The 18,564-nt window shown below is 48.3% G+C and overlaps 4 protein-coding genes across 4 annotated transcripts; 2 read left to right on the top strand and 2 right to left on the bottom strand.

Moving 5' to 3' along the window:
• Window positions 1-1,623: 1,623 nt before the first annotated feature.
• Window positions 1,624-7,934, bottom strand: N7469_003704 (uncharacterized protein; the record flags this gene model as incomplete). Its single annotated transcript, XM_056642624.1, has 2 exons — window positions 1,624-7,431; window positions 7,506-7,934. The coding sequence occupies 2 exons, from the start codon at window positions 7,932-7,934 to the stop codon at window positions 1,624-1,626; spliced, it is 6,237 nt and encodes a 2,078-aa protein (XP_056502036.1).
• Window positions 7,935-9,052: 1,118 nt separating this feature from the next.
• On the top strand, window positions 9,053-10,342 carry N7469_003703 (GNAT family N-acetyltransferase; the record flags this gene model as incomplete). The annotated part of the gene is made up of 1 exon (XM_056642623.1): window positions 9,053-10,342. One exon carries the CDS (start codon window positions 9,053-9,055, stop codon window positions 10,340-10,342), a length of 1,290 nt encoding a protein of 429 aa, XP_056502035.1.
• A 320-nt stretch (window positions 10,343-10,662) lies between these two features.
• On the bottom strand, window positions 10,663-14,785 carry N7469_003702 (ABC transporter ATP-binding protein; the record flags this gene model as incomplete). The annotated part of the gene is made up of 2 exons (XM_056642622.1): window positions 10,663-14,649; window positions 14,720-14,785. 2 exons carry the CDS (start codon window positions 14,783-14,785, stop codon window positions 10,663-10,665), a joined length of 4,053 nt encoding a protein of 1,350 aa, XP_056502034.1.
• Window positions 14,786-16,020: 1,235 nt separating this feature from the next.
• On the top strand, window positions 16,021-16,893 carry N7469_003701 (enoyl-CoA hydratase/isomerase family protein; the record flags this gene model as incomplete). Its single annotated transcript, XM_056642621.1, has 1 exon — window positions 16,021-16,893. One exon carries the CDS (start codon window positions 16,021-16,023, stop codon window positions 16,891-16,893), a length of 873 nt encoding a protein of 290 aa, XP_056502033.1.
• Window positions 16,894-18,564: the final 1,671 nt, after the last annotated feature.

Here is an 18,564-nt window from a genome sequence, read left to right as displayed (position 1 = left end):
ATATCAGTCAAGGGAGCGATTGGAGAATTAGGCGTCGATCTATATAGCAATATCGATTCTAGCATTCATCTGATAAGATCACAGCACTGCTTAATTTGCCACACAAAGAGAGTTTTCATTCCGGGGGGTATCTGCTGGCGACCTGATGCTAGGCTCACACACCTATTGCAGTGGCAGTAGCTTGGCCGGTATCCTGTTAAGATGAATCAATATCATGTTGTCCCAATGGCTTCGGTCTTTCAACGGCAACCTGTGTGGACCTGGGGCTTACAGACTCACTGTCAGCAGCCTGAGAAGCAGTATTCTTAGCATAATTGGAGATATATTTTCCCCGTTGTAATCATGGCCAAACGTGTTCGTCATCTTGGCACTAAGACTTGGATATAAGATCGAGAATCCGTGTTTTGCGGAAGAACATGGATGTAATGGCCGAGGGAGAATAGGAGAGAACGCAACAAAGACAAGAAACAGCCAATAAGTATCACCAGGTAGTACAAACGTAAGCACACAATCAGAAAACGGAAGGAATGAACGAGACAAACCCGAAGAGGAAGGAGCGATCACTATCACTAGTTGACTAGAATACCAGGAAGGACCTATCAAAGCACAGGGATTTGGATTTCCGGGGAGGCCCTTCGAGAAACATAATTAGCACTGTTTCATTGGAAGAAGAATAGATAAAATGACACTTGCAACTGGAAAAAAAAATAAGGCCGAGAGGATATTTTAAAGAGCAAAGCTAGCCCTGGAACATGAAAAATAATATCCAGTATAGAAAGAGAAACCACGGTAGACCAGAGAACAAATTTACCGTGATGGCTGAAGAGAAACAAAGAAACAGAACAAGAACAGAGAGAAGCTACTCTTTATTACCTAATAATAGGTATTAGGTAGGCACGATCACAGCAAGGGAAGACCGGAAGAGACAAAACTCGAACAGGCAGGAACGAGGACCAGTCGACGGGAAAATCAGGATGATACCTACCAAGGAAGGCACCATAGTAGATTCTGTATAGATTCGAGATCTATATATAGTATAGCGGTGGATGATAGAAGAATTCCCACCATAGATATCGTTTATATTGTTGATTATAGTGGTATCGCTGGTGCTGGTACTCAAGCCTGTAACGTGCAGGATTGATCGAGAATTGCTGCCAGAAATCTAGCCCTGCGGTTTTTTGGCATTCATTCTGACTGATTGCCAGAGATTGAAGCTAGAGAAATGAAATCATTTATCCGGATTATATAAGAGATGATGTTTTGGAAGAGAAAAAGAGAATACGATGAGGACAGAGAAAATCCGGTTCTTATGAATATGGTAGACACGAACAGAAACAAAGAATAGACCAAACAGAATAGCAAACACCTGTTTTTGGGCAGACATAGAAAGAATGGCCAAATTTTATGGGAGTATCAGGAAGGAGTCTACCGAAAGATACGACGGTAGCTACTCGGAACGGCCCGAATGCTCAAGAAGGTCATGTTGGACATCTAACAAAATTGTATATACAGCCTTAGAAGTGATAGAATGACAGCATATAGCAGGTATACAAATATACACAAGGGTAAACATGATTACAAAAGAATACAAAGCGAAAAAGACAAAGAATCAAAAACTCCAAATCAAATCACAGCCTCTGGCTCATTCACCAGTTCCTCCATCACACGAGCCAACTCAGTCAACCTCTCCTCCCAAAACGGTTCACGCTCTTCATCAGCAGCAATTCCAACATATATTTCTCCACCTTCAGTGTAAGAAGTCACACGGGTTGGGTTTGCAGCCTCAGGGTGCGGGTTCGTATAGTCGACTTCACATTCACCACCAGCGAAGGGAATCGTATCGAAGTATTCGATATCATGGTGATGAACGATGGAAGAAAAGAATGGAATCGTCGGCGACCAACTGGTGCAATTATCTGAGATCTCTTGAAAGCCGAGCGTGGCGTGTCGACTTCCCTCGAGGAATTGGTCACGTACACCCGTGAGGAGATCCTTTACCCTCAAGCCCGATTGGAACTTTACCCGCAGTGGCATGTACTGGTATGTTGGACCCATGATACGGTCTACATCGGGTAAGTCGATGGTTCGACCTGAGACCACACCTCCGATGGTTACATCGTCTGTTTGGAGATGCTGAGCGAGAACACGGGCCCAACTTGCTGTGAGAAGAGTGGCCATGGTGGTGTCTGGGGAACGAGATGATAGGTTCACGGCTTTCTTGATAAACTTGGGTTTGCTGTTGGTTTCTGCTGCAGGGAGGGATGTTAACCACGAGCCTTGGAGGACTTCGCGCCAGTATTGGATATTCTCAATTCGAGACTCGGCTTGGTATTGAATGTAGTTTGAGAAGGGGGCCGAAGACTCAATTTCCTTGTCCTGATATTGCAGCTCGAGTTGGTGAAGAATTTCTGGGAAGGAGATTCCGTCATATTGCGCGTGCGAAATCCGAATCATTAGACCTGCTTCCTCGGATCCGTGGATGGCGAATAGGTGAAGATAAGACGAGCCGAAGCTGAACGAAGAGTCGTTCTCAATATCCTCACTGGCAAGTGCCTTGCAGAATTCCTTCATGGGTTCCTCTGTGTGATGTTCGGAGACTCCCACTTGGAGATTCTTCAGTACAACCTGCAGGGTACGGCCGCCCTCTTTAACAAAGACTGTGCGCAGGATTGGGTGAAGAGAGACGAGCTTCTGGAAACTAGCCAGTAAGCGAGTCATATCAATCTCCTTGAAATATAGCATGTTATATTGGATGGCACTCCGTGGCTTGAAAACGGTTGTTTCCACGTCCCGTTGCTGAGGATCTGTTGCTGGAAGGACATCCTCAATGACCCAAGCCGCATCAGCCAGGGCGGGAATGATCTTCTCCGACAGATAAGTTTCAACGTCACTAGCCTTTACCAGTGAGAAAGGCTTATACTCCTTCATGACACGCTCTCCATTCAATGGGGCTTCTTCCAAGGCACTGGCCATAGCACTCAATTGCATATTCCTGAACATATCCGTGACAGATAGGTGATATCCAATCAGTCGTAAAGCAGAGACAAGCTTCATAGCCATAATGGAGTCACCGCCCAGTCGGAAGAAGTTGTCATCCAAGGCTAACTTATCCTCCTCCATGCCAAGAGACTTGGCCCAAAGACCGCGAAGTGCTCGCTCTTTCATGGTCATCTGTTTGCCTCGGCCAGAACGAAGGTTCGTGAAAGCCGTTCGCAGCTGTAACAGCAGTTCTTCGGTGACGTGCTCGGTTATGGATTTCAGGGACTCAAAGTCAACTTGCTCGCCAAGGTAGGGAAGTTTCTCAAGTGGGATGTAGATCGATGGAATCATGTAAGGAGGCAAGACATCCGCAAGCTTCTTGTTCAAACTGACAGTAGCATCGGCGAGCTGGGACGATATAACAGTGGACAACGGAAGACCAGCATTGGAATTCTTGACCCCAAGATCAACGATACGACCCTCTTTGGTAGGGGGCTCGCTCACGAATGCGACCAGCGCTGGTGATTGATTACTCGAATTCTTGGGCACAATAAGTTGACTGGCTGCATGGGCGTTCCCAGGCAGGAATTTTCGGAGCTGAAGGTCGACAGTAGCAAGGTCCATTACATGACCGTCGACCTTCCGAAGGCTTTCCTTGCGGCCCATGAAAACTAGACTCTTGTCATCGGCATATTTGACAAGATCGCCGGTTTGATAAAGTTTGATATCGCGACCTGATGAATCTCCAGTACCCTTCAGAAGCCACTCGGGTGGACCGAGGTTTGCACCGTCGCTCACACCCTCCAGGAGAAGCTCACCGACCGTTCCGATGGGCATAAGCTGGTTATGGTCGGCAGGGTGCACAATCCACGGAGTCAATGAAGTCGGATACTTGTCCCCGGTTGCAAGTGCTTTCGTTTGCTTAAGCTGGCTTGAAGCATCTGACGTCGCGGATTTCGGCTCCTCGTTGCTCAGCCAAATTTCGCTAAGTTCCTGGTCACTCAGGTAACTGATGTTATTCAATTGAACAGATTCATCGCCGCAGAGCTGAGAAACAACATGTTCAAGCTGAGAAAGAACACGGTGCATCTGGGGCTCAGTGATCAAGTTTGAATCGAAACTTGCAGTGACTTCAAAGCCATCTGGTCGCAGTGAACAGGCAAGCATCAGCGGGTAAGAGTTGAAACGCAGTGCCTCGTGGGCTGCATCTTCAACGCGGAAAGGTGGAATTTCATCTTCAGATTCCTCTGATGCCTTTGCTGGCCTTGGCTGAATTACCAATCCCATCTTCACCTCGCATGCTAATTGGGCATCTCCGCTGACACGGCGGATGTTCTGCATGCCGAGATGCTCATGCGCAGCTCTCACAAGACCTTGGTCTTGAATATTTTGAAGGAAATCTTGAACAGGTGCGGATCGGTCGATGCGTACACGGACTGGAACAGTGGCAATCATGGGCCCTTCAATCTGCTCAACGCCTGGGATACGTAATGTACGGCCTGCGAAAGTCTCACCGAAAACCACATCATCACTCATGGTATACTGTGATGCTACCAGAGCCCATGCAGCTCGGATGAGGGTTGCAGTAGTGATGCTGGATCGTGAGGTCTGCTCGACACGAACTATTCGCTGGGCCAATGCGTTGGGCTCGGGGATATACATGCGCGATGGGAGAGAGGGATACTGGGGGCCGGTAGCACCTTGAAGCTGAACGCGCCAATAGTCTTTCGAGGCTTCTCTTGCAGGGTCGACTAGATACTGGATGAAGTGCTTGAACTCGGCCGGTCGAGGGGTAGAAATACCCTTGTAAGCGTTCTTCGCGTGCTCGATCATTAGATCCGTCGACCATCCATCGTAGATTGCGTGGTGAACGGTCCACACAAAATAGATCTTGTTAGTGACATCGTCGTGGACGATAGTGAACCGAGTCAGAGGCATATTAACAGACATCGGACTTTTTTGGTCATCTGAAAGGAAGTTGTCGAGGCTCTGGTGAACGGATTGCCACTCTGGATTCTCTTTGATGACGACCTGCATGAAGCCATGCTCTTTAAATTCAACGACCCGGGTACGCAGGATTGCACTGTCTTTGATCACAACTTCCCACGCCTCCTTCAACTTATCAGCAGTTTCTTTGTTCGGGATTTCAGCGATTCGCTGGGCGACATAACTCTCTGCCGAACGTGCGGAGAAGGCCATGAGGATCTCTTGCAGAGGCGTGCAAGGGTATATATCCTCGATCGAAGACTTATCGACGCTGCATTGGCTGGCGGCTTCTTCACAAGCCGATTCACGATCCCAAGCAGAATCAACAAGGGAGAAAGGAAGCACTTCGGCCTGCGAGTTTGCTTCTTCCTTCTGCATTGTCCGTGCCATGTCTGATAAGACAGGGAAGCTGAAAATATCGGCAACAGTCAAGACAAAGCCCTGCTCTCGAACAGCGGGGACCAATTTCATAGCGAGAACAGAGTCTCCGCCCAGTATGAAGAAATTGTGTGTGGTGCTCACTTCTTCTGCCTTCAACCCGAGAAGACGGCACCAAATCTCATGCAAGCAGATTTCTGTCTCTGATGTCGGCTTCTGACTCTCGCCAGCAGAGGAGTCGGATGGATTTGATTGCAGAGTCAGCTGTGAACCAAATGCACGCAAGAGTTTGCGATCGATTTTGCCCGAGACAAGCATTGGCATATGGTCGATACCGATATAGGTTGAAGGGACCATGTAGATTGGAAGGGCTTTGGAAAGCTGTTCGGTGAGGTCCGCCATCTTCTCACGAATGGCGGAGGAGAATTCGATTTGCTGAAGCTCAGTGTCCTTCGCACCTTGAGGTTTCTCGGCATTAGGGTCTGCAATGAATGCAAGAAGCATTGACTCTTTGCTGCGACCCTGTGGCGCAATCACCTCGGCTACCGCGTCGGTCCCTGCAGGAAGATGTCGTCGCAAGTGATGTTCAATTTCACCAAGCTCAACACGCTGTCCGCGAAGCTTGACTTGAGTGTCCTTCCGGCCAACAAAGACGAACCCTTGCTCACCATCGGGATCATAACGGACTAGGTCACCTGTTTTGTACAGTCTTCCTTCACGTCCAGGCACATCCTGGCTACCTTCAAGAAGCCAGGTAGGATTCTCAATGAAGGCAGCGGCAGTCTTCTCAGGATCTCCCAAATAACCCTGACCGACGATAGGTCCCTCAACCAGCAACTCTCCCACTCCACCGATTGGAGTAAGTTTGTTATGATCATCAGGATCAACTAGCCAGATGACACCTCCATTGCCAGGTCCAATGCTAACATATGGTTTACCTGCCGCACTTGGATTGATCGTACATCCAACGGTACATTCCGATGGACCATATCCAATTACGATTCTGGTCTGCTTGCCCCATTCAGACACATCTCCTACAGAACATGACTCACCACCAAGGCCAAGACTATGCAATGAGGGAATGATGTCAGAGTCTAGGATACGAGCGACAGAGGGAGTCATATTGGCCATGGTAACTTTCATTCTGCGGATCACGCCGCTGATATCGTTCAATCGGTCCTCGTCAGAGGGGATGCACAGACAACCACCACGGAGTGTTGTGCAAAGCATGCTATCGACACTGACATCGAACGCATATGACGCAAAGTCGAGCACTCGCGTTTCAGCGGTATAGCCCACAGCGGCACTTCGTGCAATAGCGCTTGTAGTATAAGTGCGGTGGTTTATGATAACACCCTTTGGCTTGCCTGTACTTCCGGACGTAAAAATTAGGTAGAGAATAGAGTCTGTTGGTACGACAGGAAGTTCGGGTTTGGCAGTCTTGGTCGCTTGCTCAGCCAACTCGTCCAGCGCGTCCTGAGAGACGACGACTGCCTTTGCACCAGGTGCGATCTTAGGACCGAACGGCGCATGGATCTTGGATGTGATGATCAAAGTCGCACCAACCTGTTCAGCAATAGTTTGGCGTCGCTCCAGGGGCTGACTAGGGTCCATCAGAACCATTGCGCCACCCGCTTTTAGTACACCGAGTACCGCAACAATAGTCCATCGCGACTTTTCGAAGCATATTGGAACAATTTGGCCAGTCTTGATTCCGATTCGAATAAGATGATGAGCAACCAGAGTTGCATATCGTCCAACCTCCTCGTAGGTTAAATTGCCATCCCATGAGCAGACGGCTTGGGCTGTTGGTCGCTTTTGCACTTGCTCGAATATCAGATCTTGTACACAGACATCCTCCGTTGGGGGTACATCTTTGTTCCATCGCCAAAGTTCTGATCTATCCGTTTCGCTAAGCTCTAATACAGATGAAATGGGCTTTGACGGATCGGAAATGATTGTGTTGAGAATCTCAACTACGGCATTCGCATAGTGTTTCGAGATGTACTCCGCACCCAGCGGTTCGCGCCAACAGGGCCGCAGCCACAGACTGCCATCGGACATTGTCGCCTGAAGCTGAATATTTCCCTGTAAAGCGAAAAGTTCATTATTAGCCAATCTATCCTGCTAGGAGTTCACAATATATCTGATTGTTTCCTTACCCACGTCATACCACCCCCAAGCGCATCGCCATCGCTCACCCACGCATTGCTAGGAAGATCACTAGGGGCGCATTCGTCGTTAAAGAAAACGATCGCCCTATCAAGCGCAACTAGTTTATCCGTCTGGATCTGTTGTCGATACGCTTGCAGACCCGCCAGGACCTTTGCGATTGTGTCGGAACAGCTCCAATTTAAACCAGATGTGCCAAAATTAAAGGTAAAGTCCGCGGCAGTGCCATTTCGACCCCAAGTGAATTCGACAGGGCTCCCATTGCTATATCGATAAAGCAATAAAGCCCAAGCTAACAGTAGAAGATCGACCTCGTGGCCGCGATATTCGGCTGCTCGTAGGAGGGGCACATCGAAACGGGCAAATCTCGCCAGACCCTTCGGCGGACCTCGAGGAGCAGAAAGAATGGCACCCGCCATTGCGTTTCTCTGTCGACGAAGGAATGAATGAAAATAAGAGAGAACCGTGCCGACCCAGAATTTTGCAATCAAGATCGAAAGGGCCCGCGATGCTTTTCTCTCTTGCTCGGAACTTTTTGCCCCCGTCGCATTGCTTTTCCAGAACACGAGCGCCCGGAGTGCCGGTGCTCGGGGATTAGCAGACCAATTGGACCCACGGTGGACTTCGGATGTGTCACCGGTTGTAGCTGAAGAGAATATTTTGACCTACCGTGAAGAGTTTAGTCTGATTCGAATTTCCTTGCCGTTAGATCAAAGATGTAAGATCAGATTACGATGTACTGAAAGTATCGTATTGATAAAGGATCTGGTAATTACGGTATCTTAGTGTAAGTTACACTAGCGTCGTATGTAATCTGTATAGGCGTAAATTATTCAGCCGCCCACGTAATTGTGTATCAAAGTCCACTTCTGCTTCAAATACACCAAGTCCAGAGCATTTGAATATTACTAGTGAGATGCAGGATTCGAGGGAATGGATATAATGATTATACAGATTGTACACGGGACAGGCTTTGCAGAAGTCGAGAATTATTCCTCTTCTTCAAATTTCAACGCACTCGCACTTGCAATCGGCAGAATGATTGACAATGTGGAGCACTTGGCATCCATTCGAGCCACGGTTTATCCTTTCGTCTCACACGGGAATACAGAAAAAACTGCATCTCGTTCCATCAAGTCAATGACCTCCCAGCGGAACATACCGAGATATGGGTGGGGGGTGGCTTGTACTGATCAACATGAAAAGCTACTCCTCTCCCATTTCCCAGGATTTAGCGAGAAGGGGGAAGAGACCCAGAAAACTCCACTTGTGCATGGCAACAGTATGAATGTCTTGAAACCCGTACTCCGTACTCCCGTACAGACTACTCCATACGGTGTGAAAAAGGATACGACGGTTGCGAGGTCGGCTGGTGCTGCCCCACGGAGCATTTCGGGCATATGAAAACGCTGAGCCAAGAATCGGTGGCTGATTGAAACATTATAAGGACTCTCTGAAGAACTTTGACCTTCACCTTGGCCTTTGCTTGGTTTGTTTCTTGAAATTGAACCTTATCTTACCTTTTCCCCCTATCAAAATGGCCAACTTCCAACAATTGGCGCCGATCAAGATTCGGCTTCCGCATCCCTATCTCACCACTTACCATTTGGTGCCTTCTAGTAAAGCTAAGGATGGTAATCGGTTATTCCAGCTGCATAAGGCTTCTGGGGGTGAAGCTCAGTCTTTTCCTTTTGAACTACAGAATGGCCAGCTCTACTTTAGCGCCCCGCAGCCCGTGAATCCGGAGACCTCGGTCCCAACCTCCAACAACACAGCTTGGGCGCGCGCGCAACGTAGCCCGTCATGCGTTTGCACTTGGGAGAGCTCCTCACCACCAACCGTTGGGCAGATCTGGCTGTTCCTTTACTGTGTCTTCACTGTGCAAGAGCAAATCGAGACTTTCCGCCTGCAATTACAGGGTCCTCGGGCCGAGTCTTTGGCGCATGCTCTGCGACTGTCGATGGTCGCTATTGATCATCCTCGCCCTGTGAGTAATGCGACAAAGTACGAGCCTATCCCTAATGAGCTTCTCATTCTGCGCGGTGCCTTCTGGCAAGGCTGCGCTTCGCCCTTGGGTGCCCAGCCCATTTGGTTGCCGAACTGGAATCCCGCGGCCGCGGTGCCTCACCTTGAATACACCATGACCTCCACGGAAACTGTTCATCGCCGTCACCCTCGTCGTCATCCTAAGCCTACTCCCGGCAATGTTGTTTACAGTCGTTATATCCCATTTTTGGATGAGCATTTTTCTTTGATTGCGCTCGATTATCAAAATCCAGAGCACTTGAACCTTTTCCATACATGGCAGAATGACCCTCGTGTTGCAGCGGGTTGGAAGGAAACTGGCACTTTGGAAGAACACCGGGATTATTTGCGTCGGCAACATGAGGACCCACATACCCTCACTGTTTTGGGCCGTTTCAATGATGAATTCTTTTCCTATTACGAGATCTTCTGGTCCAAAGAGGATAATGTCGGTGCGCACTATGCTTCGGGAGACTTTGATCGCGGACGTCATACTCTTGTTGGAAATGACAGGTTCCGTGGCCCTCACCGTGTGATGGCCTGGTGGCCCAGTATGATTCACTACTGCTTCCTTGATGATCATCGCACTGAAAATGTCATTGGTGAACCCATGTCAACCAACGATAAGGTCCTGACATATGATTATACTTTTGGTCTTCACCAGGATCAGGTCATCGACCTTCCGCACAAGCGTGCTAGCTTGGTAAAGTGCACTCGGGAGCGTTTCTTCCAGCTTTGTCCCTTTAACCAGGTTTCTCCGCATATTGCGGGCACTGGGTTAGCTTTTAAGCCACGTCTGTGAATATGTTATATGGATTGGGTCTCCGGAAGGTTATAAAATGATTGTTTATTTCTGCGTGCGATGTTATCACCTTATTTAGATGATGTGTAACTTTCTAGATGTGGTCATTTGATTCAAATAGTTACTCGCTAGTGTACATACAGCCATGAAAGATGCGAAGTTCTGCTGAGAAAAATGAAATAGCATTCATGTGCTTGAGTGGATTGAAATGTATCTATAATTACATCTAGTAGAAGTTTATATGCAATGAAAATGGTCTATAGGTATAAGAGAGAAATGGAGAAAGAAAGAAAACCACAGAAATGCAGAATCAGCCAATTTTAGCCCTCGAATGTCTGGCTGAGCACGTTGCTCCGATAGTTCTCTGACCGAGCAAATAGCTCGTCGTGAGTACCAGCATCCACACAAACACCAGCTTCAATCATGTAGATTGTATCGGCTTTTCGAATGGTATTGAGACGATGAGCAATGGCCAGAACACTGATACCCTGAGATGCAACCTCCAAGCCCTCCTGAAGAAGCTTTTCAGATTCAGCATCCAGTGCGCTCGTCGGCTCGTCCAGAATAAGCAATCTTGGTTTGCGCACCAACGCTCGGGCAATTGCGAGACGCTGCTTCTGGCCACCGGATAGTTTGCTACCGTTGGCACCGCATTCGGTTTCGTAGCCATCGGGAAGATTGATGATGGTTTCGTGGATATTGGCTAATTTGCAAGCCTGGATTATCTCTTCGTCTGAGACTACTGTGCCAGGTCGAGCTCCCAAGGACACGTTGAAGCGTACACTACCTTCGAACAAGGTGCCTTCTTGTGGGACTAGGGCGATTTCATCACGGAAACTGATGTCGGAACGTTGGGTGACGTCTACACCATCGACGAGAATTGCGCCTGAGCTGGGTAGATACATACGCTCGACAAGCGAGATGATTGTTGATTTACCCGCGCCAGACGGTCCAACCAGTGCACAGAATTGACCCGGTTTAACGTGGATGTTTAGTCCTCGTAAGACGGGGGCGTGTGCACGAGCAGGGTATGAGAACTTCACGTCGCGCATTTCAACATCGACACCTCCTTGGGCATTTGGAGAGAATGGCTTGGTCTCTCCGGTAGACTCAACGTCCTTTTCAGAGGTGGAATGCCCAGAGGGCTCAGGCAGTGCTTTGACTTTGGATGCGAGGCCAGAGGAGCCGAGTTCGAGGATCTCCAAGACTCTGGCTACGGCAGCACGAGCATTGGATACTTCGGGAGCAAGTGCAAACATTTGACTCCAGAGCTGGGCACTGACCAAAAGAGCAAACATAACAATGATGAACTGTGTCTCACTGTATGTGCCGTTAAAGATCTGCTTTGAACCCCACCAGAAAGCCAGTGCATATGACAGGTTACCAATGAAAAATGCCAGACCCAGCCATAAATTAGCCCACAGACTGATCTGTGTCGTCTCGCGACGTGGTCCTGACAATGTACGGCGGTAGACAGCCAATGTTTCATCTTCAAGGGATAAGGAAGCAATTGTCTTGATCGAATTGATAGCTTCGACGCTGATACTGACAGATTGGTTGAAAGCATTCTCGTGCTTCTCCTCAAACTTGGCCAGGACATTCAATTCCATGAGTCCAACGCCCAAAAGGAGAGGGACAACAGCAATGCACACGAGGGCCATCTTCCAGGCGATACAAAGGGTCATCACGATGGCAATGACCAAGTTGATGCAGATTGAGAAGATCGTGCCAATGACGGAGCCACTGAGACCAGCAATCAGACTGCCGTCATTGGTGATATAACCGAGCAATCCTGTTGGTGTCCGGTTCTCTGATTGATGCCATTGTAGATCTTGCTCGAAAAGAGAGCGGAAGAGCAGAATACGGATGTTGTAGATGGATTTCTCAGATACCCAGCCGAATCCAACCCAGCTAGCGATATTTGCAAAGAATTCGACAATAGCCAAGATGAAGAACATCAAGCCGAAGAAACTACCTCGTGATCTGATATAATCTGGTGATTCACATGGCGTGAGGCTACCTACGGTGTTACCGAAAATAACAGCCTCGATGGAGAAGGCTGCTCCGACAATACTGGCGCCTAGAAGAGCTAACAGGGCTATGAGGATGTAGGGACGCATGATCGGGTAAATACCCTTGAGCAGCTGCCAGACTGATTTCTTCGGACGCTTCTTAGAAGGCTCGCCAGAAGAAGTGGGTGGCGTATAATCTTCTTCTTTCTCTGTTGCAGCGACGGAGATTTTCTCTTTGCTGAGACTGGCGGATAACTTGGTAGATTCCTCATCGTCGCCAGATTTCTCAGTCTGCGTTATATCGCCAGAGTGTGCATCGATTTGCTTGTCCGTGGGTTGTTGTGTGTTCAAGTTCTGAAGACCGACGAGGCCAGCATAAGCCCCTTGCTTTGCCATGAGCTCGCCGTGGTTTCCTTCTTCAACAACTTCGCCATCGCGCATAACAATGATCTTATGGGCTTTCTGGATGGTGGAGAGCCTGTGCGCAATAGAAATCATCGTACGTCCCTCGGAGCATCGCTCAATTGCCGCGAGGATCTCTTTCTCACTCTTGGAATCCAGTGACGCGGTGGCTTCGTCCAGAATAAGGATCTTTGGATCCTTTACAAGTGCACGGGCAACGGCGATACGCTGCTTTTGGCCACCACTCAACAAAGTACCGTTTGATCCAACGATCGTTCCCAGGCCTTCGGATAGATTGCTAATGAATCGTGCAGCGTCGGCAAGTGTCGCGGCGTGCTGAACCATTTCGACAACTTCAACTACATCAGCACCTTGGGCCTGAGCAGCTTCAATGGGATCTTTTCCTGCACGGATAGCAACAGCAACTTCAGCTAATTGGGGTCCGACCAGAGCATTGCGGAGATGCTGATGTTTCTCAGCCGAAGAGTTGACTAAACCATGTGCAATGTTTTCCAAAATTGATCGGTCAAGGAGAGTCGCTTCCTGTTGAACCATACCAATGCAGCTACGCAGCTGACGGGTATTGAGGTCACGGACTTCCTGGCCATCGAGCAAGAGAGATCCTTCCAATGGGTCGTACAGCCGAAGCATTAAGCTCGCAATGGTGGATTTTCCACTGCCAGAAAGGCCAATGATGGCCGTCTGCTTTCCAGCAGGACATTCCAGGGAAACGTTGCGAAGAACAGGTCGCTCGGGGCGAGATGGGTAGGTGAAGGACACATTCCGCAGTTCAAAGTGACCTGGGGTAGTAGAAGAGACTGCAAGACCCTCAGTGGACGTACCGTCGATCAGAGATTGATGATCCATATCCTTCTTCAACTTGCTGAAAGCTGCCGATGCAGCACCGAAGATCTGCAAGAAAGGCGCCACCTGACTCAAGATAAGAGTAGCGTCAACGAGCAAGAAAATGACAGTGAAGATAGATCCAACAGAGGCACCATCGCCGCCATTCGCATTCGAATCAGCAACGGAATCGGCAATTGTGTGACTACCTTGCCAGAAAGCCAGTGCATTGGCGGAGTAAGCGATAAAGTACATCAAGCCAGCCTGAACGCCAGTTGCCAAGGCTTTCTTCATTCCTTCGTTTTTTGCGGTGCGAAGATGAGTGGTAAACTTGGCTTCCAGTCTATCATTGGCGTTGAAGGCATGCACAACTGCCACATTAGACAGGCCCTCCGAGGCAATGGACGATGAGGCGGCGAAGCAATCAGAGACGCGACTGGAATACCTTTCAATGAACCAGCCACCTCCGATGGACATGATGAAATAAGCAGGCAGTAGCGAGACCAATATCCCTGCTAGCTTTGCGTCTTTTATAAACGCGACGACGTAGGCAGTCACAAAGAAAGAAACACTGGAGATGCAAATGCCGACCTTCTCCGAGGTACCGGAACGTATAGTTGAAATATCGCTGTTCAATCTGGAAGACACTTCACCAGACGGGAGATTGTCAAAGAATGAAGGCTCCTGGCGCAAGAGGTTTCTGAAGTACTGTTCGCGCAATCGTTGAGCCAATCGGGCACCGCCCATCGACCAACAAACAAGATGAATGTACATGAACCCGAATTGGGCAATAGCGAGATACAATACATAGAGGATCTTGCCGTTGACCTCGGACTGATAGGAGGCTTGGGTTGCAGCATTGAGAGATTCGTTGGAAGCGCAACTCTCTGAGTTAAAGTTGTCAATAAGTTGACCGAAGATAATACCAAGGAGGGGAAAGGGAATTCCAGATGCAATTGCGCAGACGAGACCGGCAACTAGTAGTAAGATGTCGAAGTTGGATGGATTGGTCTGAAGATATATCGAAAAGTATACGAAAAAGCTCTTCAACTGTAGGTCCGCATGCAAGTTAGCTATCTTGTTTGCGCGCAGGGTATTTTAGACATCACGAGATGCTTACCTTGTCACCAATCGAGACTCTTGAGCTCTCCTTCTCAGGAGTCTCGACGGGTGTCGCGTCAGCCATGGTGGACGAGAGCTAGCTTGCACAGCTATATTATTGTCCCCGGGGGAAGACAACGCGACTTCCGGAGGTCAATGAAGCTCAATCGCCGAGACTTTCTGCGATTCTTCAGTCACCGAACAGGACTGGCACAAATGAAGTTCCGAACTGTCTGGCAACTTTCAAATTCAGCAAAAGGAGCTAGGCAGTGGGCCGATACCGGATCGACATCCCAAACTATTGCACTGAAGAAGAGAGAAAAAATCTGATAAGATCAAACGGATGGAGTGACAGCCGGGAAGACTGCGCAATTCAGAGCAGGGACCATGTGAAAAAAAAAATGGTAGCTGGACTTGGCTGGTGGAGTATTTGGCGTGGATTCAGTCGATGTCCACATGTTGCCGTCTTTTTTGCTCGGAGATAAATTGGGTATGAAAATACGGAGTGCATGCACAGCGGGTTTACGTGCAGTATTTTGCAGTTTTAGGCTTGGTTACAAGAATAATACACGGCATTTCCCGTCCAGTAGTACTGATCCTGGTAAGGATCTTCGTATAAGCTTGGTGTGTTGTGTATAAGCTTGGGTCTGTGACAATCCACTCGGTTGCGTACGAGACTCCACTTAGGGCTGTTAGTCGAACTCAACGCACGAGGATGCGCGTTGCTGACCTTGGCATTCATGAATTTGGTCTTATTCAATGCTTAGCGAAGCGTTCTAGGGCATCTTTCGGGAGGTTTTATATCTCACGAAGAGATCGTGCTTTACAAAGGTATATCTAGCAAGACCAAGCGATCGCAATATGAACCCGAAAAATGGCTGATTAAAGAGGATGCGGTGTAGTTACAGTGGGAATAATTTTATCAGATTAATCAGATAGTCGTAATCAGATAAATCTTTTGTGTTCTGACCTTTCCATGGATACAAAATTTCGATACGCACGTATGCGCCCCGCTGAAGTATCGTAGTGGATCGTAATACACAATATTCAACAGTACAGAGTACAGCGTACAGTATCAGAATTATCAGATAAAAATCATATCAGATAAATCCTGTTGTGGTACCATAGTGTAACAATAAAACTCCGTTTTACTTGCCGGAGGAATTCCCATAAAATACCCAGTCCATCACTCTGGCGTGTAACGGTAAATTGGGACAACCGAGGCACGCTATTATCGCCTTTACTTACCTTCAAGCTGAACATTCGTGGAACTTGATCATCTTCACGAGTGACTCAGGTACAAGGTGTACCACTATCAAAATGAGCTCCTCGACTTCCTTCAAGCGATTGCCACCACCACAATCATATGCCTATGTCTTATTCCCGGCCCCGCATGTAATGCTGGTGGTCTTCAACCGGCCCAAGGCCCTCAACGCCATGACCAGCGCAGCCCAATATGACCTCGAAACATTATTCGGCTGGTATGACAGCGAGCCATCTCTACGCTGTGCCATCATTACAGGCGCTGGACGTGCATTCTGTGCTGGCATGGATCTGAAAGAGTGGAATGAAGTCAGTATTCGTCAGGCAAAGGGCGAACATAGCAATGGAGCGCCTATGCCGCGATCTGGGTTTGGAGCGCTTTCTCGACGACATGCGAAAAAGCCCGTCATTGCTGCTGTGAATGGTATTGCGTTCGGTGGTGGAATGGAGATTGTTTCGAATTTGGACCTTGTGGTTGCTGCTAAAAGTGCGCTTTTTGCGCTGCCTGAAGCTAAGCGTGGTGTGGTTGCTATGGCGGGTTCTTTGCCTAGACTTGCGAGGACTATTGGGAGACCCCGGGCGACGGAACTTGCTCTTACGGGGAAGAGTATTAATGCTGTTGAGGCTAAGGAGTGGGGGTTGATTAATGCGGTTACTGAGGATGCCGCGGTAGATGCTGAAATCTTGGATCGACCAGTTGTCAAGGAAGCGTTGAAGTACGCTGCTCGTATCTGTGAGAATAGTCCTGACAGTGTGATTATCAGCCGGGCTGGAATTGTTGCTGGTTGGGAGGATGGAAGTGCGGAAAATGCGAGTCGTCTATTGAGTGAAAATTGGGAACCGGCATTGAATGATGGTGAGAATATACGAGAGGGTTTGCTGGCTTTCAGCGAGAAGCGTGAGCCTCGCTGGGTTGATAGCAAGTTGTGATCACGATACTTGTGATGATTAACTATGTACAGAAATACAGCTTGAATGTAAATAGCTTCCTACATATTCGGGCTTGACGTCCTGATCCTTTACTGAAAACTATCTTTTCCAGCCAATCGTCATTTCATTAATTATACCCATGAGATGCATAGGTATTTGGCATGCAATGCAACTTTGACTGAAACTCAGTGCTGTGCATGCAGGAGTGTACAATCTCAATCAAACTTACCCATCTCTGCATACAGTATCGGGCGAATAGAAAGGAGACGGTTAGCGTGTTGCGCGCGGGCATTCACTAATTACAGCATCGCCATGAATTCTTCGCTGTAAAAACAATTTCTATACCATACATACAGCGGAGACAACGTGCGTTAGAACAAGAAATACTAAGACAGCCAAGAAGCATCACGATTCAGGATGGAGCTTGGTATTGTATAAGCTTGTACTCGCTTGCGCTGTTTAAGGGAGCGTATTACGAAAACATACACTCCGTACAGAACGGTAAGATGATGTGTTCGAATTTGTACGCGGTTGTCCCGGGTACACCCTAACGCACGAACGGGGAAATGATTATCAGATGTTGCCCATCTCCACCCCACCACACTCTGCTTCGAGTGATCGTGCGGGTTTTTTCTCTTCGGCTCGACGTCCCCAAATGTATTCAATTTGGCAAGTTCCTGCATAGCCCTGCAGTCCTTGGCAGTGGATATTTTGCTCATCTGAAACAAGGTGACGTTGACGCGGTGGACGCACAATGAGGAACGATTTTCTGTTCGTGTCTTCTAGAATTCACCAGGGCAGTTAAAAGGATAGCCGCGCTCGACATTGACTGTCTCCACGTCCTACCACACCATCATGATTGATTGAAATACTCTCCAATCGAAATGGCGAGTATCGACGTTTCTTTACGTGCTGTACAATATGTATACGTCAAAGCTGAACTCACAAGGCGATATGATATGTATTGCTTGTTTACAACGAGTTTCAAAATTATATCGTCGGGTTCATCGGCCACCGCGGCAATTGCGTGAATCATAGAAGCTCTGCCCCTGAGAAAAGCAATATGCCCTGGTCTTGGCTACAGTAGCTGAGCTACACCTCGATGTGAACGTGGGGGCGATGTTGCCGGAGAAGACCGTTTCAGTCAACTGTTCCATTTCCATTATGCTGATCCCCGAGGTTTCAAACCTTCCGTAGTTAAGATTGATCTGTTCTAAAAATCGCGGGTCTTTGATTCAATCCAAGTCCACGAGATATCGAAATTATAGCGCTAACCGGATCGTTTTCATAGCGAAGTAGTGTACATCTTGTACAGTCCTGGACAACTTATTGCCACATTCATCATTGACAATGATCATAGACATCAACCACGGTTGAACTGGAACCACAATTTCAGAATTATCTGATAATCTCTATCTCTCGGGGAACCAAGGGAAATACAACGTAAAAGTCTTGGCTGACATGGGGGCGATGGAGTAGCACGGCAGACAATTTGCTCACCGACCAAATAAGAGAGCCATCTCAGTCTCCAAACGCAGCCAAAGTGATCAGCGCTCTCATTCCGGCTGTGTTCCCAACTTACCATGCACTTGATTGGCATGTCTTGCATTTGCCCCCGAAAAACATCCGCGTATAGAGCGGCTCACAAACCCTGAGACCCTGCGGGCCCCC

This window comes from Penicillium citrinum, assembly GCF_028827155.1.
Source record: "Penicillium citrinum strain IBT 23319 chromosome Unknown utg000003l:1.0-4596430.0:1.0-4598250.0, whole genome shotgun sequence".
Classification (NCBI taxonomy): Eukaryota; Fungi; Ascomycota; class Eurotiomycetes; order Eurotiales; family Aspergillaceae; genus Penicillium; species Penicillium citrinum.
This window is presented reverse-complemented; position numbering and strand designations above follow the sequence as displayed.